The sequence below is a fragment of the Pocillopora verrucosa genome, chromosome 1 (assembly GCF_036669915.1).
Source record: "Pocillopora verrucosa isolate sample1 chromosome 1, ASM3666991v2, whole genome shotgun sequence".
NCBI lineage: Eukaryota > Metazoa > Cnidaria > Anthozoa > Scleractinia > Pocilloporidae > Pocillopora > Pocillopora verrucosa.
The window spans coordinates 10,364,899-10,391,429 of NC_089312.1; the positions used below are offsets into that span (position 1 = coordinate 10,364,899).

At 37.4% G+C, this 26,531-nt stretch overlaps 2 protein-coding genes across 4 annotated transcripts; both read left to right on the top strand.

The window, feature by feature from the left end:
* The first annotated feature begins 1,673 nt into the window (after positions 1–1,673).
* Positions 1,674–17,911, top strand: LOC131780594 (uncharacterized). Of its 3 annotated transcripts, XM_059097207.2 has the most exons (6): positions 6,950–7,055; positions 7,691–7,775; positions 8,865–8,927; positions 9,611–9,703; positions 10,075–10,218; positions 17,201–17,911. In XM_059097207.2, the coding sequence occupies exons 1-6, from the start codon at positions 7,029–7,031 to the stop codon at positions 17,311–17,313; spliced, it is 525 nt and encodes a 174-aa protein (XP_058953190.2). In that variant the 5' UTR covers positions 6,950–7,028; the 3' UTR covers positions 17,314–17,911. The 3 variants fall into 3 exon arrangements, with proteins under 3 accessions (XP_066025830.1, XP_058953190.2, XP_058953188.2); XM_066169733.1 differs by lacking the exons at positions 6,950–7,055; positions 17,201–17,911 and adding an exon at positions 1,674–1,802 and having other exon boundaries at positions 10,075–10,802; XM_059097205.2 differs by lacking the exons at positions 6,950–7,055; positions 7,691–7,775; positions 8,865–8,927; positions 9,611–9,703; positions 10,075–10,218 and adding exons at positions 14,367–14,471; positions 15,365–15,449; positions 15,558–15,677; positions 16,366–16,458 and having other exon boundaries at positions 17,102–17,911.
* Positions 17,912–22,063: 4,152 nt separating this feature from the next.
* On the top strand, positions 22,064–26,179 carry LOC131780601 (inactive protein tyrosine kinase pTKL). Its single transcript, XM_059097213.2, has 5 exons — positions 22,064–22,202; positions 23,106–23,190; positions 23,588–23,707; positions 24,599–24,691; positions 25,567–26,179. The coding sequence occupies exons 1-5, from the start codon at positions 22,176–22,178 to the stop codon at positions 25,833–25,835; spliced, it is 594 nt and encodes a 197-aa protein (XP_058953196.1). The 5' UTR covers positions 22,064–22,175; the 3' UTR covers positions 25,836–26,179.
* The last annotated feature ends 352 nt before the right edge of the window (positions 26,180–26,531 follow it).

The following is a 26,531-nucleotide window of genomic DNA, read 5'->3' on the forward strand; positions in this document are numbered from 1 at the left end:
TTCTAAATCTGGTTCTACCAAATATATTATACGGGCTGTCCGTATTTGGCGCTGTAAATTCCGAATTAACAACAATCCAATGTTTCTTAGATCGATGTTATAAGCGCAAGTATACATCCGATCACATTAATGTTTATGAATTGTTAGTTCAACAGGACACGCGTATCTTCAAGAATGTTTTTAATAATACAATACACCCTTTAAGAGCTATAATGCCAAAAAAGAAATTAACCAAGTACAATCTGAGGAAAGAGACAAGTCACCATCCTAAAATAAACACTGATAGGTTCAAAAACACGTTTGTTAATCGTTTAATTTTTAAACATAATCTAGTCTTATAATTTTTATCTTGATTTTCTCTGTAATTTATATATATACCTTCTTTTAATGTTGTAACATAGGATATGTGATTATTTATCTTATGACTTAATAAAGATTCAAGAAGAAGAAGAAGAAGAAGAAAGAAAAATTTATAATAATAGTACAGACAATGATAGGGGCGCTGGCTGCCCGAAATAATCTAAGAGTTAAAAATGCCAGGCAGTCAGTCAGACAGAACAAGACCTCTCAAAACTAGCATCCTTTCACACAGCTAACCTCAGGAAGATTCTGAGAATCTTCTGGCCTCAGAAAATATCAAACGACCAGCTACTGAGGCAAACCAAGCAGGAGGATATTCGTACACTTGTCAACAGGAGAAGATGGAGGTGGATCAGTCATGTGATGCCGAAGGCCAGTAACAACATAGCAAGAATTGCAATGCACTGGACACCTGTAGGCAAACGAAGCAGAGGGCGCCCGAAAACAACTTGGCGCAGGACAGTAGAGAAGAGACTAAGGGGGCTCAATTACAGCTGGAGCACCATTGAAAAACTGGCTAAAGATAGACAGGGTTGGAAGGATTTCGTTGCTGCCCTATGTGCCACACAGGCATGATGGGTAGTAAGTAAGTAAGTAAGTCAACAACCCTCCACTCCACATAATAAACAGAAATCTTGCGATTTATCTCTGATGAGTTGCTTGACATGCTTAAAAGTCCGCCCTTTCTAACCAGGCAACATTACAAGAAACTTATCTACCATTTTGTTAGCACCTGGAAAGATTGAAATGGGGGAGAAAAATGACAATAAAAGAAAAAATTAAAAAAGTAGTGGAGCTTACTAAGACTAATGCCACTCACTGAAGATTTTAATGAAATTTGTTCCTTATTTTTCACACAGGGAAGGAGAAGCATAAGAAGATACAGGAGTCTATCTAAACACCGAAGTCAACCTTTAAGGACGCCTTAGGTTTTTCCTGAAGGCACCGAAATAGGAGCATTCGTTCTGTGAATAACGTCACGTGTATGGCGAATAACACCACATGCACATCCTATGCAGTAAGTATCCACGTATTTTTTTGTTTACCGCATCTTGAAAATCTTGTCGACCTTTTTCGTCGGAAATTAGATGTTTTCATTTGCAGAATCACCATAGCTGCGATTTTTAATTACAGTTTAAACGCATATTGCGAGACACCCGGACCAAGTTACAAAAAACAGAAATGATTGGTTCACAAAATATTGCTCAACGACCACCGCCGAAAATGTCTCTCTAAATTAAATGTTAGCTCTACAAGTTTTCGCACAAACCAATTTCTAACTGCATTCGTAGTCGCCTTTGCTGTAAAACGGATCTACTAAGACACCGAAGTCAACCTTTAAGGACGCCTTAGGTTTTTCCTGAAGGCACCGAAATAGGAGCATTCGTTCTGTGAATAACGTCACGTGTATGGCGAATAACACCACATGCACATCCTATGCAGTAAGTATCCACGTATTTTTTTGTTTACCGCATCTTGAAAATCTTGTCGACCTTTTTCGTCGGAAATTAGATGTTTTCATTTGCAGAATCACCATAGCTGCGATTTTTAATTACAGTTTAAACGCATATTGCGAGACACCCGGACCAAGTTACAAAAAACAGAAATGATTGGTTCACAAAATATTGCTCAACGACCACCGCCGAAAATGTCTCTCTAAATTAAATGTTAGCTCTACAAGTTTTCGCACAAACCAATTTCTAACTGCATTCGTAGTCGCCTTTGCTGTAAAACGGATCTACTAAGACTTCTTATGCGTGATTCGAACCCTGTGTTTGAGTCCGCAGTCCCCTTTGAGATCGTGTTTACTCTTTTTGGAAACTGGCCTTAAGGAGTCACCCACGAGACAGGCAAGAACAAACCGAGAAAGCACTGGCGACAGAGGAAGCCTTCCGCTCTCCTTAGTTTCCGCTCTGTCATACCTACGTTCATACAAAAGTTAATATCTTCTTCAAAAACATTCCTGCCTTTTTGGGGTCGAATGGGTCAGTAGTTCACCATGAAACTCACATTGGAGTTTTTATTCCCATCCTTTAACACATGTAAGACGATTTTAATCTCCATGGCACCGACTTCAGCGGATTTTTAGGCTTATGAACATGACCAAAACCGAAGCTAAATGGGTATGCAAACTTTTCTTTGGTAAAATTTACAGTCGAGAAAACTTCTTCACCTAAGATATATCACACCTTAAGTAAGCTTGGATGTTTACACATATTTAAGTCACTTTATCTGATCAGAACAACACTGAGATTTGAATGACCTCCATAAATCGTTATACCATCTCGTCCAAGCTGGTATGCATGATAGCGTCTCGGGATGATTATTTATGATCATGTGTTAAAGGCATGTGCTTAGACTGGAATTATATCATCGACCAAAGAATTATGGAATCACGTTTTCAAACTTAACCAATACTCGAATATAAATTAGCGACTGCGGGCAGAATGAATTGTTTATGTCCGTTGCATTGGTAACGCAAAAAAACATGACCATATAAGGTGGTTTTGTACTTTTGTTTGCCCATATTTCTCACATAACCCTAAATGAAAATGGTTTTAACAAAAATTATTTCTAGTTTGTGTGTAAATTTTTTATTGATAAGGTACTTAATTGGAGGATTTTAAGGAGAAAACTCAGGCTGGTATTAAAAACATAACCTGCAAGGTTATACCCATGAACCGATTTGCACCAGGTTCAAGATAAACAAACAACTACCGAGGTGGACAGACAAAATCCTCTTCGTAAAATTAAAAAAAAAACTCGGGAGGGGTAGTGCACCACCCCCCCCCACCCCCCACCCCCTTGTACATCCAAGTGTTAAGTCACAACCAATGGCCCATTCTCATCCCCATGGCTACTCGTTTACCCGAACCGTCGCTCGTATCTCGATCCGACGAAAAGGAAACGAGGATTCTACAAACGACATGTCACCCAGGCATGCTTCTTGAGGTTAGAGACCAAGAGTTCAACTGGGTTCGATGACCAGGTGCAATCACGTTCCCAGAGGTCACGGGTTGAAAGAGTGTAGCAAAGCAAGGGCCCTACCCCCCGTTTCACGCACGTACTAGTTTTATTAAAATTCACGGGTCACGTATTTAGAAGGGAATACTTCAAATCTCTCTTCTTGTGTTTAAGGTTTTAGGGAAATCTTGATGCCGTTTACGAAATGATATACGGGTCAAGTATATTTCAGGTCACGTATATTTCGTGCACCTCTCTGGTTCATAAATTCACGAATCACGCTCGCCCTTCTGTAAGATTTACGCTTCACTTAGTAATATTGGCCTTAAATCATCACTCGTCAAATATTTTTTTTAACGGAGACTGGTAGTTTTCATTATTAACAAAGCCTATCGTAATTGATTCAATTTAAGGGGGCAATACTGGAATACCTGCGGTTTTGTCTTTTCAGTGATAATATTAGCGGCAAGTTTTTAAACATAGCGCTGTGAAAACCTCACAAACTGCTAAGAAAAAATTCCTAAAAAAATCTATTTAACAGGTGCTCAAAAATTGAAAACATTAACCGATCAAGATTTGCGCGTAGATGCACACAGCGTTAACAGAAAAAAAAAAACCAACGTTATGATTCATCGTTCGTGTCATTATGCCAGTGAAGTCACAACCCATTGTCTATCATAGGTTAATTCTTGTTAGAATATTAATTGTCAATATTTGTCATGATCGAGATCATGAGTCACGAACAAAAACGGCACGCGCTGCTAAGTGTAACACGTTGTTAGGGTGTGGTGATTATTCATTTGTCGGCAAAACTACGATAATCCGCAAACAAATCTTAACGAAATATCACGAGAAGGTGTTAAAAAAATTTGTATTGTGTAATCTTATCGGGTTCTTTCAGGAAGATTTTAAAACTGTGACGATGGTCTTTTACAAGGACCCGGACCACAAAAAAACCTTAAATACTCTAAAAAGAACTAAGAAAGACTTATTAAGTTTCAGGACTTTCGGACGGGACACAACAGAGACGGGAGCTAATTATAAAACTGTTGACGGCCAAAATGCGGTTCACCAGGGTTAACGAATATAGTATATAGTATGCCGGTTTTTAGACAACATGTTCAAGAACCAGAAATAATTAATATAGAGTATGAGAACGGACACGCTTTCAACTGCATGGATATTTTGCACTGGAACGCAACCTATCCAAAATAAAGAGCAATACTATTATTTTCCATGCACTTTTGTCCTGGAGGGAGGGGAGGAAGGAGCTTATTATGAACCTGAAGGTTTTAGACGGTAGGGTTTTTGAGGGGTAAACAAGGTAGAAGCCCACTCAGTCGGAGCTTATCCCGATTTCCATGTTGCATGAAGCGACTAAGAGTATAACCACTCCCCCCTGGATGGGATGCTAGTTCATTGCAAGCTTACCCCTCAGGATTTCATCACACCTCCGTGACAATTCGCTGTTATCCGTTCATAGTCTTGGGTGGAGAAAGACACACTGAGAGAGTAAAGTGTCTTTCCCAAAAACACGACTGACAGAGTGACCCGGTTAAGTCTCGAACCTGGATCCTTTCGAACTTGGTGTCCAGTGCACTGATCTTCAGGCCATTGCTTCTTCTACGGTTTTAAAGGGGTGGGGGTAGGGGGTAATTTAGGCGTGTACGTTAATTTTAGGAAATGGCCTTCCAAAGATCCTGTAGTTTTACCTTACAAAGATTTTAAGAAGACAATTTTGTTGAAAATTTCCTCGGAATATGAAAGTCCTGAAATATTGCCCAGTTGCTGGTTAAAATGTAAAAAAATCTTCAAAGCCGACGAAAGTGCTTCAAAACTCCAACGCAGCTAGCAAAGACTGGGCATGAAGAGAGCAGTTGCATTTTATTTCTTTTTGAAAAAATCTCTATCATTTAAACTATTTAATGAATAAATTTCCTCATAAGAACAAAATAAAATATTCATCAGATTTCACACAATGCCAAACACATAAGTCTGCTAAAAATAATTTTGAAATATGTTGACTGAAAAACATTGTCATGTTAGTTTTCGGCTATGATACACTTCTAAGTCACAGTTTTGTCGACAGCACTTATCTCGCCCACACAAAGGCACTTGAGTTTAGCAAAGTCATTGAAAAATCTTCATATCGTGCCCAACCAATCGTGCTTCATATCGGGCCAACCCAGATGAAGGGTATTGGAATGGCAGTTGACGCACAGGCGAAGTTGTGACCGGCCTTCATTCAAGGAAAGAAGGAATTAAGCATTCCTTCCTTCCTTTTTTTCTAGTAGCACAATTAACTTCTTACCATTTCAAGTCCTTAGCCGTGAGAAACGCAGCGAGTTATTTGGTTATTGAAAACATCACGTTCGAAGTGTGACTGTTTCCATGTTAACAAAGATGTTAGCGGAAGAAACCGCCCACGTTAGAACTTATATGAAATCAGCGTCCTATATTTATTCCGTGGATCACTCGAGAAATTCAATTTACTGCATCAATGCACAGATTTCGCAAACTCATGAGAAAATCATTGTTGCATTACATTCAAAGTTTTCTACAGTCTATCACATGTAATGGAAAAAAGCAACAATTATAGGTACTTACAAGAAGCGTTGATCATCTTGGGATCAAAGGCGCGTTAATAGCTATGTTTTCTTCTCCATAACTAAAGTTTTCTTTTTTAATGATGACCTTTGAGTAATTACTATGATCAATATAAATTAAAAAAATCAAAGACTTCACAGCGGCATAGAAAGACCAGAAAACATGCCAATCAACAGCTGAAAAGATGAAACATAAAAACATTTATTTACGCGGCACATTTATCTCCTAAAAAAATAACTTCGGTGAAATGTTAGACTGATATCATCCATTTCGGGTCGAGCCCGGGATTAATGCGTTAAGAATGTGTTCAAGTGACTAAGTGACAGTGTTAATACATGATTTTAATGAGTCACAAGTTGAGATTAATTATCTTCTTAATGAGATAGTTTTAAAAGTTAACTTTGGGAATGAATCTTGACAAAAGCTTGATTTACACTGTTCTGATTAAACCGATTTCTTCGGCATCCTGATATTCAAAGGCCCATCAATTTTGATAGCAATCCGCTCTATTACAACTGTAGCATGGACATGCGTTATATTGACTAAAGAGACAGATCCAGAAGCTACGCATTAAAGAAATAACGCAATCTTCAAAGGGCAATGAATCCTCCAATGCTTTATAATTGTGGCTGCGTATTAAGTTTAGTTAATTCACTCAGGAATAGGTTGTTTTAATAAAAAAAAAAGCAATTAATTTTCAATCTAGAAAAATTGTGCGCTGTTTCAGTTTCGTATTTAATTAGTTTCCATGGTGTTTATCCCAAAACATAGACGCAAAGAAGGAAAAAATAGCTACACCCTACTTGAATTCAAGTTCTAAAGCCAACATGTTCGCCGGTAATTATTTGTTATGTAGATATGATTGGCATTTTCCAGATCCTGAAGAACCTCACGATTAACGCAAACCGCAGCCCTGTTGCACAGTAAATAAAAGAAAAACGCTATATTGATGAATCATGACACGTGATCCTAAATCGCTATAAAAGAACACACTGAAATTGTTTCAATCATTGGATAACAGCAGAGGTGACTATTGCAAAGGAAATTGGAAAGCAGATCCTTTTTTTTATAAACACTAGCCATAAAGTTCCTTAACCATGAATACATGCAGGCTTTTAATTTTGGTAGGTACATCCAACAGTTTATAATCTCTTGATATTGACACCTTAAAGCAAAATTTCAGCCAAGTAGTTTGTTTGAACAGGAAACCATGATGATATCCTAAGCTTACAAATTGTCAGTTTTATGCTCTGTCTGTAACCCTGATTTTGGAGTGAATGAATCAAATCAAATCACCTGCGATGTACCAGGCCTATAAGAAAAATTTTCCGTTAGTATTGCACCCCCTATCTTGTGCTAAAATCTCATTTTTTGCGTTAGCTTTAAATTCGTTTCGCTTCCAAAGAGATGGGGCTGGCGTCAAAATTATACAAAATACTTTGAATCATAACAATAACCTTTATAAGGAAAGGAAATAAATGACCGAAGTGATTTGACGTCATTTTTCAATTTCCTCTTTCTTGTGTTCGAACAGAAATCGCACCTGACTAGTGTTAAAATCAGCTTTCGTCTCCCACGTACTTGTGTTCAAGAAAAACGCGTTAGAATTTTTTTACGTTTAAATAAATCGAACGAAATTTGAATGGACTTACAAATATATATGCAGTGGCTGTTAGGTAATTAGCTTCCTCTGAATCTTCTAAGCCCATAGATAGAAGTTTATATATGATCTTTGATCGCTTGACCTTCTTGTTTACAGGCAGCAATCTGTGTTATATTCCTGGTGTTATTTGTTCAAGGAAAGAATGAAAACGAAGTCAGTGAGTCAGATGTGGAATTGCAAGGTGTGTAGTAATTACATTGTAGGTGTGTAGTAATTACATTAATAAAAATGTCTGTGGTAATCACATATAAACTTTAACGGCCGAACTGGAGGCTTTTTATTTTGTTCAAAATAAAAAAAAGATAAAAAACCAAAGCAAAACAATGACGGAACCAGAAACAAAATTAAAACAAACAAACAAATAAGGGCCCTTTTAGACTCTGCTGCTTTAAAATGAAATAAGGCCCAGCGTGGTAATTTTGTGTAGAGTTGCTTCTCACCGACAAACATTGTTCTAGTTATCGAGGGTAAAATTATGTGGAAAATCACCTGACAGGAAGCGCAATTTCAAAGATTTGAGTCGCGTTGAGGGGTTGAATTGTCGGTCGACAGTACAGTTAAAAAGGTAATAGCTCACAACTGCACGCAGTTGAACGTTGAATAAAACAACGCGACAATAAGACTTGCCTTCAATCAATATCTCTACATATCGACTCCATACCGTAGAAATGTCTTTGAAAACAATGCACGCTGGGAAAACTGGGAGTACATCAAGTCCGTCAAGGCTTACTGGTAAACTTCTCGGGAAAAATAAGTTAACAAACGCGTAATATAGTTTTTTTTCTCTGATGCTTCAGCTTAATTTTGTTCTAGCGATCCTGTTCTCTTTCTAAGTTGCTAAGGACCTCTTCTTCTTAAAGTTAAGTTTGGACCGCTTTCGTAAAAAACGCTCTAAAGTTACGAGATATGTCGTTTTCATTTACTTCTGAAACTTTAACCTCTGTTTCGACTTCATTTGTTGACCAAATATATCGAAGCAGCTCAGCAAAAATGAGTTGAGAAGTAAAAAGTGTTCAAATTATAATTCGAAAAAAAGTGGTCTAATCGTTGTACTTTAAGATGTTCACAGGATTGATATCGCCAGGATATAAAAATAATTAGAACCTGTTCTGTCCTGCTTGCTATACCTGTACTATTGTTTTTTGATATCATCGATGTGATAAAAGGGAACCCTTCATTTAAACAGATTCAAAGCAAGTTGAAAGCGAACCTTAGGCCCTTTTATCCCTGACTGAACCTATGTATTTAGAGAATTGTTTGTATTTTCCAGGCCATAATCTCCGAGAAAAGAGGAGCTATAGGTTTTACTCCAGACGCTGTCTACTCACTTATTGTAAGTAATCGCTCTGACAAAGGGCTAACGCTCGAAACGTCAGCTTTTTTACTCTTTACGGCGGCCAATTTACGTTTTCAACTCAGTTGTTAACACTGAATTACTCACTTACTGTAAGCAGCTTATTCTGTTTTTATCAAAAAGATTTTGCCAAAAATTACGATCAAACTTAGTAGCACTCTGTGCACTGTGATTGGTAGTTATCGTTGATCAATCATGGAGAAATCGTTTTCCTTGCTTTGTTCAGCGTGACGCGCAGTCCTAAAAATGTTAAGAAGATTTATCCGAATATAAGAGGTGAAAGATCTGTTAACTAGGAATAGAAGGAGGACCGGTTCCTTGCGAAGAGAAAAATACGTCAATAGGGACATAAAATTCAGAGAGTCAGGCGAACGAGGGAATTTTTATTTGCCTTTCTGGTATTAAATGAAATATGTATTTCCCGTGTGTCTTAAATCAAATCACGGTCGCAAAATCGTGGTCAACAACATCAATGGCACACAAGTTGCTCGGTATACCACCTTCTTTTCTCTTACCATGTTTTGATGGAAAAAAAAAAAAAAAAAAAAAAAAAGGCGCCAAAGTTGCATCAAACGGCTCAACATCTGACCAAGGGAGGCTTAAGACATAGGTTACTCATTGAACGTTATCTAAAGCAATTGTCTGTGTTATTTTTTCATCAGTGAAGAAGAAGAAGTGGCTACTCAAACGTGTACTGAAAGAAGTTGATTGCTTGGATAATAAAAAATGCCGATTTTATCAAAAGAAGCTTTTTGGTAAGTATCATGTTTAGTTACTAACCCTCACCAATTCCAGACCTACAACAAAATGCTGTCAGAGTAAATAGTTCAGAAGATTAGAAGACAGATTGCCTTCCGGAGAAATGCTTAATTGATAGGGACATCACTTTTCCATAAAAAATCTCCTCCCCCCCCCTCCCTTAGCGTAATAAAAAATGACTGGTTTCTAATGATTCTCTCCTTAACTACACTGAGACATTTGTAAACCAATTACTCTGCCCTTGATAGGGGAGCGTTTAGTAATGTTTTGTTTACCCTCTCAATAATACAAGTGTAACGGTTAGTACCTTGTTCAAAACAAGGACGCACTGTTAACAGAGTTGTACCATTTGTCATATCTATAACAGGAGAGATTTTCAAGCCACCCACTCCTGCTCCACCTATGAGTCCCACCCCGTCGCCTTCCTCCAGTCCTGTGATGTCCGTAACCCCTTCAAGTTCACAAGTTGTATCTTTGATGCCGGTCGTATCGCCCACACCATCCTCCAGCAGTGTAATGGTTTCACAGACTGTTTAGCCAATCAGCCCTTAGTCTCCGCAGCAGCCTTTCTACAGGATGTCACGTAAATCTACAAGAAGTCACGCAACGTATCTTAACCCCTTCCCCCTTTGCGTAGAAAAGAGTTGTGTAACATCCTGAAATATTGCTACGAAGAAGAATCGTCAATATCGAGTGTCCGTAACGTAGTTCCGGATCAATTTCCATGGCATTTTTTTTATAACAAACACACCAAGTGGATAAAGAAGTGTCAGTCCCCGCAGCAAATCTTGTCTATTTTACGTTTGTGCAAAGGTATTTGTCCTGAACTATGCCACTGAGGGAAAGGCGTTATGTGGGGCTTCTTGTGAAATATCTGTTAAGAGATATTTAGGCTTTATCAAAATAAAACAATATAGAAAATCCACACCATCCAAAACAATAGAATATTTGTGATATTATAGTATTAAACTTTATATTACATATGAAATTTTCAGTTAACTTTGAGACAGAACTGCATGTATATACAACATGGTTGCTACAGCCATGCATGTAAGTTTATGAATTTCTCTGACAAATGTAAAATTCCCCTGACAATATAGAAAAATTATTTCTTTGGTGGAAACCTAACACCTGCATCTCGTTAATTTTCATGAAACAATATTTCAACAATCCAGCACATTTGTTGTTTCCTTTTTCTAAATAACAATTCAATCTGGAATTTGATTGATAAAGGAAAAACCATTAAGTGGATATACTACAGTATGTACCACTAGAACCAAATCATATTATTGTTTCTTGAAACCCAATTTAGTTTATTTATATTTCATGTTCATAAAAACCTACTAAAGTACTTGAATTGGTAAAAAAAATCCAATTTTTGCTCATTTCTCTTAAAAACAAATTTTCCTTGACTTAGAGTGAAATTTCCTGACTTTTCCCTGACCTTGAATCTTTTTTTTGACCATTTCCTGACTTGTGGAAAGTAAAATCCGTGCACGAGTCAAGTTGCCCATCCAGCTGGAGCTTCTCCTTAACATGAAGCGACCAGAAGAAAAACCAAGGTGAACCCTCAAACGGAGCATAATATTCGATGACAGCGGGCTCTCGTTTGACAAATAACTAGTTTGGTTTGTTTAATTATGTTCTCTTCGGGCAATAACAGCACAATGAAACGAAACATCATTGTTTTAAATACTAAAAACTAAGTATGGTGCGGTGATAAGAAATCGGAAATTAGACAACAATGTTCGAATGATAAACAGAGAGATTGAAAGCATCGTCAAAAACACAAAATGGCGGTTGGCGACTGAGTAAATCAAGACCACCCTATGCACTTTTTTCCTGCGGTTCGCATCACGATAAATAGCAGTTGCATCGAAAAAAAAAGATAGATTTAAGAACAGCTCCATGATTTTTTGACCCCGGAAAAATTCATTCACTGACTCAAACTTTAAGGCAAAGTTGAAAAACATAACTCAATCAAATGTGTCATTTCAACTGTCCTGTTACTTCCGTGCCCAAAATTTCGCCTCTAGCACTCCGTGATGACCACCATCTTCAGTAGGCGAAAACCAGTACCTGTTCACTAATTTCCAATGGAATTATTTGTACGTACGGCGTGTAATAACGACTAAACAGCGAACATTTCGAGTTGGGTATAAAAATCTTCGATACCCGAAATGGTCGTCGCCATGTTGTGACGTCAAGTAGTTATCAACTCTGATAACTATCCCGGACTGACTGAGATGGACAGTTGACCGGAAAAAAAAAATTCTCTTACCAGAATTAAAAAAAATTTAAAAGATTTGCGCAATGTTACCTCGACGGTTTCTTACGGGTTAAAACTGAGGGTCGAACTTATTTTATACGACTTGTTGACAGATTTACATCTGAAACAAACAAATTAGCTCTCGTGCAACCCGACCCTTATCAACAACTAATTGAGGGCTAAAGTTTTCACTATACAGTGCACAGTCTGTCCGAGAGCCTGAGACATTCAATACAGAGTATTAATGTCGCCGGACAAGCCTTCATCTGCATGAATATTTTGCACTGAAACACAGTTGTTCCCAAATAACATAATAAGCAACGACATGAGGAACTTGAAGGTTATTAGACGGGAGGCGGTTTAAAGGGAGGGAGGAATGCAGGTAATTAAGGTGTCTGAGTTAATTAGGGAAAGGCCTTGCAAACTGTAATTTTAGCCTAAAAAGCATACCGGAAGACAGTTTTCTTGGAAATGTGCTCGAATTGTGAAATATTGCCCCGTCATGGAAAAATGCGAAACATCTCCGTGGTCGGAAATAATGCTTCAAACTTCAGCGCAGTCCGGGAATGCCTGGCCGCAGACCACGCAAATTGACACCGCTCCCGATTGATAACTGTTACCTTGAAAACAATAAAAGAAAACCTGCTGACTGACAAAGATACCGTTCATCTCCTTTCAAACTAAATCGATCAGCTAGAAATGAAGTAACATACTTAGGACTTTGGGTATCATGATAGGTGTGATGTTCAATGAAGAGCAAAACTGCGCTAAATTTCTTTTAGAAAAAGTCTTCACCTTTTAAACTATTTGACGAACAAATTTCCCATCTAAGAATTAAGTATGATATTCATCAGATGTTTTGATGCAACCAAACAATACTAAGCAAATAACTGGGACTAAAATAATGTTGTAAATATTTTGACCGAATCACATTGCCAAATAGTTTTTGGTAAAACTTATCAAGAAGTGCAATAATACATCTTTAAGTCAAATTTTTGTTGACAGCGCTTATCTCACCCGCGCGAAATTACGTGAGTTGTGTAAAATCCCTAAAAACCTACTTATCACGCATGCCTCGTTAGCTTTCAGGCCAACTTAAATGAAGGATATTGGAATGGCAGTTGACGAACCGACGATGTTGTGACCGGCTTTGATTTGGGGAGTTGATATTCTCGTGGCAAAACAAAAAAGATAAAACCATTCTTTCCTTTCTCTCTCTTGTAACATGGTTCAATTTTTACCGTTTTAAGGTCTTAACTTTGGGAAGTGCAAAGAGTTATTTTGTTATGAAAAACGTCACGTTCAAAGTTTGGTGTTCAAGGATCTTAGGCGGAAGAAACCGCCTACGTAAGTGCCTCAATGAAATCAGCGTCTTATATTTACCCTGTGGGTTTATCAAGAAATTCACTATTACTGCATCAGTGCACAGACTTCGCAAACTCATAGGAAAATTATTATTGTATAATATTCAAAATTTTTTATCTATCACAAGAAATAAACTAATGCAAAAATTCAAGGATCCTTACAAGTAACGTTGATCATCTTGGGATCAAGGGTCCGCTAATAGCTATGTTTTCTTCTTCATAACAAAAGTTTTTAATGGCACAATGACATTAACTCGAATAATTTCTGTGATCAATACAAATAAAACGATTTTTACTCCACAGGGGCATAAAAAACATTCCAGACAACAGGTAAAAAAGGCAAAAAGAAAAATATTTCTTTAAGCATCACATTTATCTCCTTAAAACTTTAAAATTTAATAAGATCGCTTTAAAGTTTCACTTTGGGAATGGCTCTCGACAAAAGTTTGATTTACACTGTTTTGATTAACTTACTTCCGCAGAATCTCGATATTCAAAGGCACATCAATTTTAAGAGCAATCCGCTCTATTACACCAGCTTGGGTATGTGTTATATTGGCTAAAAAGACAGATCGAGAAGTTACGCGTTAAAGAAATTATGCAACATTAAAACGTCAACGAATCCTCTAAAAAGTGTCGTGGTTAATGTTTCTTAAATGAAGCTTAATAATTTTATCTTTTTCCCTTAATGATTAGCCTTAACGGTTTCCTTCGTGGACTGTCGTACCCTTGCGAAGTTCCTGATGAAATTAGTTTCCATGGTGTTTTTCCTAAAACAGTCACAAAGAAGGAAAAAATAGCTACACCCTACTTGAATTCAAGTACTAAAGCCAACATGTTCGCCGGTAATTATTTGTTTTGTAGATATGATTGGCATTTTCCAGATCCTGAAGAACTTCACGATTAACGCAAACCGCAGCCTTGTTACACAGTAAATAATAGAAAAACGCTATATTGATGAATCATGACACGTGATTTTAAATCGCTATAAAAGTACACACTGAAATTTTTTCAATCATTGGATAACAGCAGAGGTGACCATTGTTGAAGAAATTGGAAAGCAGATCCTTTTTCTATATACACCAGCCATAAAGCTCTTTAACCATGAATACCCTCAGGCTTCTTATTTTGGTAAGTACATTTTAATCAGTTAATTAAGTTCCAGTGGAGTATTTTGTACGTCAGTAAAGACATTTGTCTATGTTTCCAAGTTATGATCATTGGAAATTGCAAAACCCAATTTTAAAGATAAAAAACTTTAAAGAAAACATTTTTATTTTGATCGTAAATTATTTGCACATGAAACTACAATAATATTAAGAGCTATTTTTCTGCAACATCCTTATATATGATGCTTTTTTACTGATTCTGGCAGAATGTCCGTCAAATATGAACCTTTTCAATTGTCTAATTCGCTCACAAGCTCTGTTTAGCTTATTTTACAAAGCATCGCTTATTGGACGGAAAAATGAGAGGACTGAGGCTACAATTCTTTTAATTAGATTATCGTCCTACGCTTGTGAAAAATTTTCCACATCCTTCGGCGTAGTTGTCATTGATTTCGGAGTGAAGGAATACGATTACCTGCGATGCATTGAACCAGTATGAGGACTCTTGCGCCAGTATTGCGCTCAAATATCACGTTTTTTTATTTACAAGTTATTGCCTTCAGAAAGCTGGGAATGGCAACAAACTTCAACAAAATACTTTGATCAACTTCAATTAACTCTGATTAATTAAGCAATAAAGGAGATAAAGAAAGTGACCGAATGACAAAAGTGATTTTACGTTCTTATTCAAGATCCGCTTTCTAGTGTGTGAGTAGATATTGCACTTGGCTACGGTTAAAGTCGTCTTTCATTTCGCGTCAATATTAATGTTGTCCAAGAAAAACACATCTGAATTCATTTACTAGAATAACCCACTGCGGCCATACTCATAGATGTGATAGCTGGTCGCTGACAGGTTATCCGCACTTGTGTCCATAATTAGAAGTTTATGGCCTTTATTCTTCTTGTTTACAGGCAGCATTCTGTGTCATATTCCTGATATTACTTGTTCAAGGAGAGAATGAAAACGAAGTCAGTGAGATAGACATGGAATTGCAAGGTGCTTGATAATTATTTCTCTCTCACACAAATTCAAATTGAGTTAAAAACGAACCTTTATCACTGACTGTATCTATGTGTTCGTCAATAAATTCTTTTTATTTTCCAGGCCATAATCTCAGAGAGAAGAGGAGCGTCGGGTGGTGGGGAAGGAGGAGCCGCCGCCATTACCGCCCCTCTTACCGCCGCCGTTACCATTACCGTTATGGTTACTGCGCACGCTATTGGGGTAAGTAGCTTATTCTGTTTATATTAAAATAAATCAGCTAAAAAATTTCTTTTACAGTTTGCACTCTGGTGGTAAATTGCGATGTAACCTCGTGCCCAGATCCTGCCGTTTAAGTAACCGAAATGCCTTTTCAGACTTTGGGGCATATTTTCGCCAAACCTAAGGATCCTGTCACGAAAGAACAACGAACCGACGCCATTTCTTCTATTCCTTGCAATGACTGTGACAACGAATACATTGGACAGACCAAACATCACTTTGGTACACGTTTAAAAGAGCACCAAAAAGCGGTTTTCCTTTGCAAAAAGGAAAATTCAGCTTTATCGGAGCTACATGCCTAACTAACCATACAATTGGGTGGGATAATTCTAAAATTATCACCACTAATCGGCGTTACCACTCGCGCCTTTGTTTGGAGGCTTGGCATATTAACTCCGCCCACGCTCCTTTAAATCGTGACGATGGCGGTTTGCTTCCTGACGCCTATTTACACCTCGTCAGAAAAAATTAGTGATCATATAAAAGGACCTCTTGTTGCAGCGTTTAGATCACCCCTGATGAAAGCACTAGACAGGAGTGTCGAAACGTTGGGTCTATGAATTGTAACTTCTTCGGTTACATTCATTAAATCTGCAAACCAGAGTAGCATCAAACTATGTTTGCAACTAACTGTGTTTTTCTTAAACAGGAAAAAGGAAGTATTCCATACTCAAATCTGTACTGAAAGAAGTAGACTGCTTGAATAATACAAATTGCCAAAAAAGTCAAGTCAAAATCTTTGGTAAGTATCATGTGAAGTTACTAACCCTGATTAGAGCTAGACCAACAACAAAATGCTGACAAAGTAAGTAATCCATGCCAGAAACGTAGTAGAGACTCTGTTTCCGGAGAAATGCCTGATAGAGAAAGCATTTCTACATAAACAAATGACGCAATTGCCAAGTAAGCCGAAGCATAATCAGATCTTGAGTTTAGGTTGCTACTGATTAAACCCAAGATATCATTATTTATTCTCCCTACTGTTTGCCATGTCATTCTCATTATGTTTGTTTAGAGAATTTGGTAGTTGATGAACTAATCATGCCCTCATTGATATGTTTTTCTGTATTGTCATCACTTTTCTGCTGAATCTTGTATTAATATTATAAGGAGAAATTCAGTTTCGGTCACACTGGATAGTAAGAAGTTGGGGGGGGGGGGGAAGAGGTTGAAGGAATTTGTTTGTGTCACAATAAAATTTACCTGATTTCCCCCCCCCCCATTTCATACCAATTATTCTGATCTTGTTTGGAGGAAGTCCACAGTTCTCTAGATCGAAGTTGTTCGTACCACCCTCTTTATTGTATAAGTAAAACGGTTAGTTCTTTGTTTAAAGCAAGGACGCGCTATAAACAGAGTTGTACCATTTATCATATCACTTACAGGAGAGATTTTCAAGCCACCCACTCCAGCCCCACCCATGAGTCCTATTCCGTCGCCTTCCTCCAGTCCGGTGATGACCGTATCGCCTTCAAGTTCACAAGTTGTATCGTCGATGCCGGCCGTATCACCTTCAAGTTCACAAGTTGTATCTTCGATGCCGGCCGTATCACCCACACCATCCTCCAGCAGTGTAATGGTTTCACAGACTGTTTAGCCAGTCAGCGCTTAGTCTCCGCAGCAGCCATTCTACAGGATGTCACGTAACTCTACGGGAAGTCACCCAACGTATCTTACCCCCGTCCCCCTCAGCGTAGTAAAAGAGTTGTGTAACATCCTGAAATATTGCTACGAAGAAGAATCGTTATTATCGAGTGTCCGTAACGTAGTTCCGCATTAGTTTCCATGGCATTTTTTTTCATAACAAACACACCAAGTGGATAAAGAGCCGGTGTTTTCCAAAGAGCAAAGACTTGACATAATTGAATTATGAATGTTTTTTTAATTTTTAATTTTTTCACAAATTTGGATTATATCGGACCAATTAACGCTCAGACTCACATGTAAACTTAAACCTCCACCATGGTACAAGGGAGGTGGTTGGAACTTCCAAACACTTAGCGTTCCGTTTTGTTGCAACATTTTGAAAAGTTGCGATGTTAATATTATGGAATACATACGCAAATGGCGCTGCTGGGGACCAGTGACGTCATTCAACAGAGCGGATTTTTCAAGATTTTTCACTTTTCCACTGTAATTTTTGGAAGAGTAGCTTTCGAACTTGACAGAAAAATGTAAAATAAGACAAAAAAATAAATAACAGTTTTACTGTACTTTTCATATTAACTTTAAAGCTTTAAATTCTTTCGTAGCTCATATCCACTAATAAACCACACATCACTTGTCATTTAATATCTCTTACTCCTTTTCGTCAATTTATTTGAACTTCAGCTCTTGGCTTTTATACTTCTACGAAGTGTTCCAGTAGCAAACCTTGTCTATTTTTGGTTAGTGCAAGGGTATTTGTCCTGAACTATGCCACTGAGGGAAAGACGTTATGCGGGGCTTCCTGTGAAATATCTATTAAGAGATATTTAGGCTATATTAAAATAAAACAATATAAAAAATCCACACCATCCAAAACAATAACATATTTATAATATTGTAATACTACACTTTATATTACATATGACATGTTCAGTTAACTATGAGACAGAAATGCATGTATATACAACATGGTTGCTACAGCCGTGATGTAGGTTTATGAAATTCCTGACCAATTTCCCAAATTGGCTCAATGATGACCTCAAACCAACCCCACAGCCATCCTCTCCACCCATTTATTTATGCTTTCAGTAAGTAAGTCACATGCAGGGCAGATGAATTGATAGTTCCTTGACACAATATAGAAAAATGATTTTTTTGGTGGAAACCAAACAAATATATCTTGTTAATTTTCATGAAACAATATTTCAACAATCCAGCACATTTGTTGTTTCCTTTTTCTAAATTACAATTCAATCTGGAATTTGATTGATAAAGGAAGAGCCATTAAGTGGATATACTACAATATGTACTACTAGAACCAAACTATATTATTGTTTATTGAAACCCATTTAGTTTATTTACATTTCATGTCCATAAAAACTTACTAAAGTACTTGAATTGGTAAAAAAATCCAATTTTTGCTTATTTCTCTTAAAAACAAATTTTCCTTGACGTAGAGTGGAATTCCCTGACTTTTCCCTGACCTTGAACAACTCTTTTTTCTGACCATTTCCTGACTTGTGGAAAGATAAAGTAAAATCCGTGCATGAGCCAAGTTGCCCATCCAGCCGGAGCTTATCCTTGACATGAAGCGACCAGACGCAAAACCAAGTTCAACCCTCAAACGGAGCATAATATTCGACGACAGCGGGCTCTCGTTTAACAAATAACTAGTTTGGTTTGTTTAATAATGTTTTCTTCGGGCAATAACAGCACAATGAAACGAAACATCATTGTTTTAAATACTACAAACTAAGTATGGTACGGTGATAAGAAATCGGAAATTAGACAAAAATGTTCGGATGATAAACAGAGAGATTGAAAGCATCGTCAAAAACCCAAAATGGCGGTTGGCGACTGATTAAGCTGTAAATCAAGACCACCCTATGCACTTTTTTCTTGCGGTTCGCATCACGATAATTAGCACGTGCATCGAAAAAAAAAATAGATTGAAGTACAGGTCCATTATTTTTTTGATTCAGGAAAAATTTTATTCACTGACTAAAACTTCAGGACAAAGTTGAAAAACATAACTCAATCAAATGGGTCATTTCAACTGTCCTGTTACTTCTGTGCCCAAAATTTCGCCTCTATCACCATCGACCACCATCTTGAGTACACGCGAAGATCAGTATTCATTCATTAATTTCCGGTGGAATTTTTTGTGCAAACGGCATGTAATAACAAATTAACAGCGAACATTTCGGATTGGGTACAAAAATCTTCGATACCCGAAATGGTCGCTATGTTGTGAAGTCATACAGTTATTAAATCTGATAACTATCTTGGATTGACTGAGGTGGACAGTTGACCAGACAAAATTCTCTTACCAGAATTAAAAAACTTTTAAAAGATTTGCGCAATGATACCTCAACGGTTTCTTACGGGTTAAAACTGAGTGTCGAACTTATTTTATACGACTTGTTGACAGATTTACATCTGAAACAAGCAAAATTAGCTCTCGTGCGACCTGACCCTTATCAACAACTAATAATTGAGGGCCAAAGTTTTCACTACACAGCGCACAGTAAGCATTTCCTATCCGAGAGCCTGAGACATTCAATGCAGAGTATTAATGCCGGCGGACAGGCTTTCATCTGCATGAATATTTTGCACTGAAACACAGTTGCTCCCAAATAACATAATGAGCAATGGCATGAGAAATTTGAAGGTTTTTAGACGGGAGGCGGTTTAAAGGGAGGGAGGAATGCAGGTAATTAAGGCGTCTGCGTTAGTTAGGAAAAGGCCTTGCAAACATCCTGTAATTTTAGCCTAAAAAGCATATCGGAAGGTGATTTTCTTGGAAGGGTACTCGAATCGTGAAATATTGCCCCGTCATGGAAAAATGCGAAACATCTCCAAGGTCGAAAATAATACTTCAAACTTCAGCGCAGTCCGGGAATGCCTGGCCGCAGACCACGCAAATTGACACCGCTCCCGATCGGCGACTGCTACCATGAAAACAACAATAGAAAACTTACTGACCAACAAAGATACCGTTCATCTCCTTTCAAACTAAATCGATCAGCTGGAAATGAAGTAACATACTTACGACTGTGGGTATCATGATAGGTGTGATTTTCAATGAAGAGCAAAACTACGCTAAATTTCTTTTAGGAAAAGTATTCACCTCTTATACTATTTGACGAACAAATTTCCCAAGTAAGAATTAAGTATGATATTCATCAGATGTTTTGATGCAACCACACAATACTAAGCAAATAACTGGGACTAAAATTATGTTTTAAATATTTTGACCGAATCACATTGCCAAATAGTTTTTGGCAAAACTTGTCAAGAAGTGTAATAATACACCTTTAAGTCAAATTTTTGTTGACAGCGCTTATCTCACCCGCGCGAAATTACGTGAGTTGTGTAAAATCCCTAAAAACCTACTTATCATGTATGCCTCGTAAGCTTTCAGGCCAACCTAAATGAAGGGTATTGGAATAGTAGTTGACGAACAGACGATATTTTGACCGGCTTTGACTTGGGAGTTGATATTCTCGTGGCAAAACAAAACAGATAAAACCATTCTTTCCTTTCTCTCTCTTGTAACATGGTTCAATTTTTACCGTTTCAAGGTCTTAACTTTGAGAAGTGCAAAGAGTTATTTTGTTATTGAAAACGTCACGTTCAAAGTTTGGTGTTCAAGGATCTTGGGCGGAGGAAACCGCCTACGTAAGAGCCTCAATGAAATCAGCGTCTTATATTTGCTCTATGGGTTTATCAAGAAATTCATGTTACTACATCAGTGCACAGACTTCGCAAACTCATAAGAAAATCATTATTGCATAATATTCAAAATTTTCTCTGTCACAAGAAATAAACTAATGCAAAAATTCAAGGATCCTTACAATTAACGTTGATCATCTTGGGATCAAGGGCACGCTAATAGCTATGTTTTCTTCTCCATAACAAAAGTTTTTGATGGCACTACGACATTAACTCGAATAATTTCTGTGATCAATACAAATAAAAACGATTTTATTTTCACAGCGGCATAAAAAACATGCCAGACAACAAGTGAAAAAGACTAATAGAAAAACATTTCTTTAAGCAGCACATTTATCTCTTTAAAACTTTAAAATTTAATGAGATCGCTTTAAAATTTCACTTTGGGAATGGCTCTCTACAAAAGTTTGATTTAAACTGTTTCGATTGACTTACTTCCGCAGAATCTTGATATTCAAAGGCACATCAATTTTAAGAGCAATCCGCTCTATTACACCAGCTTGGACATGTGTTATACATGCTAAAAAGACAGATCGAGAAGTTACGCGTTAAAGAAATTATGCAACATTATAACGTCAATGAATCCTCCAAAAAATTAAATGCAATTGTCGTGGTTGATATTTTATAAATGAAGTTTCATAAGATTATCTTTTCCCCTTAATGATTAGCCTTAACGGTTTCCTTCGTGGGGTGTCATAGCTTTGCAAAGTTCCTAATGAAATTAGTTTCCATGGTGTTTTTCCCAAAACAGTCACAAAGAAGGAAAAAATAGCTACACCCTACTTGAATTCAAGTTGAGAAGCCAACATGTTCGCCGGTAACTATTTGTTTCCTAAATATGATTGGCATTTTCCAGACCCTGAAGAACTTCACGATTAACGCAAACCGCAGCCCTGTTACACAGTGAATAATAGAAAAACGTTATATTGATGAATCATGACACGTGATCCTAAATCACCTATAAAAGAACACACTGAAATTGTTTCAATCATTGGATAACAGCAGAGGTGACCATTGTTGAAGAAATTGGAAAGCAGATCCTTTTTCCATATACACCAGCCATAAAGCTCTTTAACCATGAATACCCTCAGGCTTCTTATTTTGGTAAGTACATTTTAATCAGTTAATTAAGTTCCAGTAGAGTATTTTGTACGTCAGTAAGGACATTTGTCTATATTTCCAAGTTATCATCACTGGAAAACCCAAACCCAAATTTAAGATAAAGAACTTTAAAGACATCATTTATATTTTGATCGTAAATTATTTGCACAGGAAACTACAATAATATTAGGAGCTAAGAAATTGTCATTTTTGTGCAATATCCTTACATATGATGGTTTTTTACCGATTCTGGCAAAATGTCTGTCAAATATGAATCTATTCAATTGTCTAATTCGCTCACAAGCTCTGTTTAGCTTATTTTACAAAGCATCGCTTATTGGACGGAAAAATGAGAGGACTGAGGCTACAATTCTTTTAATTAGATTATCGTCCCACGCTTGTGAAGAATTTTCCACATCCTTCGGCGTAGTTGTCATTGATTTCGGAGTGAAGGAATACGATTACCTGCAATGCATTGAACCAGTATGAGGACTCTTGCGCCAGTATTGCGCTCAAATATCACGCTTTTTTATTTACAAGTTCTTGCCTTCAGAAAGCTGGGAATGGCAGCAAACTTCAACAAAATACTTTGATCAACTTCAATTAACTCTGATTAATTAAGCAATAAAGGAGATAAAGAAAGTGATTGAATGCCATAGTGATTTTACGTTCTTATTCAAGATCCGCTTTCTAGTGTGTGAATAGATATTGCACTTGGCTATGGTTAAAGTCGTCTTTCATTTCGCGCTAATATTAATGATGTCCAAGAAACACACATCTGAATTCATTTACTAGAATACCCCACTTTGCGGCCATATTCATAAATGTGATAGCTGTTAGCTGACAGGTTATCCGCACTTGTGTCCATAATTAGAAGTTTATGGCATTTATTCTTCTTGTTTACAGGCAGCATTCTGTGTCATATTCCTGATATTACTTGTTCAAGGAGAGAATGAAAACGAAGTCAGTGAGGCAGACATGGAATTGCAAGGTGCTTGATAATTTAGTTCAAGTCTTAAAACAGAGTAAGCATCATCTCTCGCATGCGTGCGTTGGAGCCAGTTTTCATGGCCAAACGTAGCGACGCAAACCATCGAAAATAAATTTGGAAGGCAAAAAAATTCATTCCATAATTCAGAAAACGAAACTAATTACTTCTTAAACTGAAATTTTTATCGGATTAATATCGGATATAAGAATGATGAGAACCTGTTTTTTCCCGCTTCACCAACCCACAGTACAAATCTTTGTGGAAAAAAAAACAGTTCTTATGACACCAAGACAGCATTATTTATTTCTCTCTCACACAAATTCAAAGTGACTTTAAAAAGAACCTTTATTACAGACCGTATCGGTGTGTTCGTCTATAAATTCTTTTTATTTTCCAGGCCATAATCTTAGAGAAAAGAGGAGCTTCAGGTCGTGGGGAAGGAGGAGTCGCCGCCATTACCGCCCCTCTTACCGCCGCCGTTACCATTACCGTTATGGTTACTGCGCACGCTATTGGGGTAAGTAGCTTATTCTGTTTTTATCAAAATAAATCAGCTAAAAATTTCTTTTAAAGTTAATGCATTATACGTTATGCACTCTGATGGTAATTGGCGATGTAACCTCGTGCCCAGCGTTTAAGTAATTGAAATGCTGGGACCGGCCCTCCCAACGCTTGGCCGTAGAAGGTCTGGTTATGAGACTATTGCCGGTGATCAATCAGAGAACAGACGCAAGGAGAGGTCATGAAAAAGCTCGTTTTTTTTTATTATTTCGTTCAGCGTTACGCACAGTGTTGAAAATATTTGCAATATTTTTATAAATGTAAGAGCTGAAGGATCTGTTTCCGAAGGAAGAAAAAATGGGCGAGTTCCTAGCTACAAGAAAAGTACGTTGCAAGGCACATAAAAAATCTCAGAGAGTCAAGCGACCGAGGGGAATTTCCTTTTCTTGTTTAATATCAAGTATAAATTGGCCGTGTGTCTTAAATTTTTAACATAAAAGTCGCCAAATCGTGGTACATGTAATAAAACAATAGATATTATGTTCGAGCTGCTGGGCAAGGGTTAAAATGACTCTGAGAAGAGCCAAAAACATATTTAAGCCCACGAACGTATACTGTACTATTACTAATATCATCAATAAAATAGCAACAGAAAAAAATGAAGAATCACGAGAGTGTGCGAGCTTTCAGCTCAGCAAAATTTTCATTTTAGCCCACAAAATTCGCCATAATGCATGACAAAGGGATAATAATAACATCACTGACATACAAACCGCAAGCAAGTGCGCTAATTTTTTTTATTCCTATCACGTCTTGAGGAAAATAATGAAATAGTGAGAAAAAATGTAGCAACTGACCAAAAAAAAGGTACTTTTTTAAAGCAACTAACTGTGTTTTTCTTAAACAGGAAAAAGGAAGTATTCCATACTCAAATCTGTACTGAAAGAAGTAGACTGCTTGAATAATACAAATTGCCAAAAAAGTCAAGTCAAAATCTTTGGTAAGTATCATGTGAAGTTACTAACCCTGATTAGAGCTAGACCAACAACAAAATGCTGACAAAGTAAGTAATCCATGCCAGAAACGTAGTAGAGACTCTGTTTCCAGAGAAATGCCTGATAGAGAAAGCATTTCTACATAAACAAATGACGCAATTGCCAAGTAAGCCGAAGCATAATCAGATCTTGAGTTTAGGTTGCTACTGATTAAACCTTTCACTCCCAAGATATCATTGTTTATTCTCCTTAATGTCTGCCATGTCATTCTCATTATGTTTGTTTAGCGAATTTGGTAGTTGATGAACTAATCATGCCTTCCATGATATGTTTTTCTTTATTCTCATCACTTTTCTGCTGAATATTGTATTAATATTATAAGGAGAAATTCAGTTTTGGTCACACTGGATAGTAAGAAGTAAGGGGCGGGGGGGAGAGGGGTTCTGTCGAAGGATTTTGTTTGTGTCACTAATGATTTGTTTGTGTCACTAATGATTTGTTTGTGTCACTAATGATTTGTTTGTGTCACTAATTGATTATTAGACGTCAATTTTCTATAGTCCTTCCTTTAATCTCTGATGGAGACGACTGATCCTTCTCTCAGTTCCCCCTAAAAACCGTACGATCCCCCCCTTCGAAAAAAAAACAAACAAACGGTCCTACAGGCGATAAATGATGGTTTTTGTCCCTGATTATTCGATCCATAACTAAACCGATACATTTTCATACCAATTATTCTGATCTTGTTCGGAGGAAGTCTGCAGATCTCTAGGTCGAAGTTGTTCCACCCTCTTTATTGTATAAGTAAAACGGTTAGTACTTTGTTCAAAGCAAGGACGCGCTATAAACAGAGGTGTACCATTTATCATATCTATAACAGGAGAGATTTTCAAGCCACCCACTCCTGCCCCACCCATGAGTCCAATTCCGTCGCCTTCCTCCAGTCCGGTGATGACCGTATCACCTTCAAGTTCACAAGTTGTATCGTCGATGCCGGCCGTATCACCTTCCAGTTCACAAGTTGTATCTTCGATGCCGGCCGTATCGCCTTCAAGTTCACAAGTTGTATCTTCGATGCCGGCCGTATCACCCACACCATCCTCCAGTAGTGTAATAGCTTCACAGTCTATTTGGACAATCAACATTTAGTCTCCGCAGCAGCCGCTCTACGGGATGCCACGTAACTCTACGGGTTGTCACGCAACGTCCTCCCTCAGCCCAGCAAGAGAGTTGCGTGACATCCTGAATCGAGTGTCTTCAGTTATTTTGCTTTTTTTGGAATTTCGCTAGTGGTCAGCTCAATTTTTATTACTCGAAAAAAAAATTGACTTACACATAGGAGACAGAACTTAAAATTAAACTTTGAACCTTAGGAAAGTCGACTTTTTACTCTAATTTAAATGTGATAAATTCACTTTTAATTTAATGTGACTAGTTCGTTTGATGGTATGGGTGAGTTGATATATTGAACATTTAATAAATCAATTTTGTCTACAAAGACCCTATCTCTATTATCATGAACTATTGTCCCATTTTCGTCCCATTGCAGTCGTTTTTGTTCTTACTCATTACTAGGAGGTTCTCGCATTTACAAAGTTTGTCAAATGACAGATGAAGAAAGTACAAATGACATAAGCGAGACATCTTCTCAGGGGCTTCTCGGACGCCGTCATTTAAATAATTTCCTAATGGCAAAAGGTAGCGAGGTCTCAAGCTGTATTATACTAAGGTAAAACCTGTTATATTCAAATTACTTTTAGCCAAATTTTTCTTTCCTTGTGGGCGTTATGGTTTTGTGATGACACAGTGCAATTAGCTACCAAAAAGAAACGATTTGTCTTTTCA

Excerpts from the sequence above, each read along its gene's own strand:
- LOC131780594 (XM_059097205.2), top strand. The coding sequence starts at position 14,445 with ATGAATACCCTCAGGCTTCTTATTTTG. Across the intron at positions 14,472-15,364 it reads CCCTCAGGCTTCTTATTTTG|GCAGCATTCTGTGTCATATT; the intron begins GTAAGTACATTT and ends TCTTGTTTACAG. Across the intron at positions 15,450-15,557 it reads GATAGACATGGAATTGCAAG|GCCATAATCTCAGAGAGAAG; the intron begins GTGCTTGATAAT and ends TTTATTTTCCAG.
- LOC131780601 (XM_059097213.2), top strand. The coding sequence starts at position 22,176 with ATGAATACCCTCAGGCTTCTTATTTTG. Across the intron at positions 23,708-24,598 it reads TTACTGCGCACGCTATTGGG|GAAAAAGGAAGTATTCCATA; the intron begins GTAAGTAGCTTA and ends TTTCTTAAACAG. Across the intron at positions 24,692-25,566 it reads AAGTCAAGTCAAAATCTTTG|GAGAGATTTTCAAGCCACCC; the intron begins GTAAGTATCATG and ends TATCTATAACAG.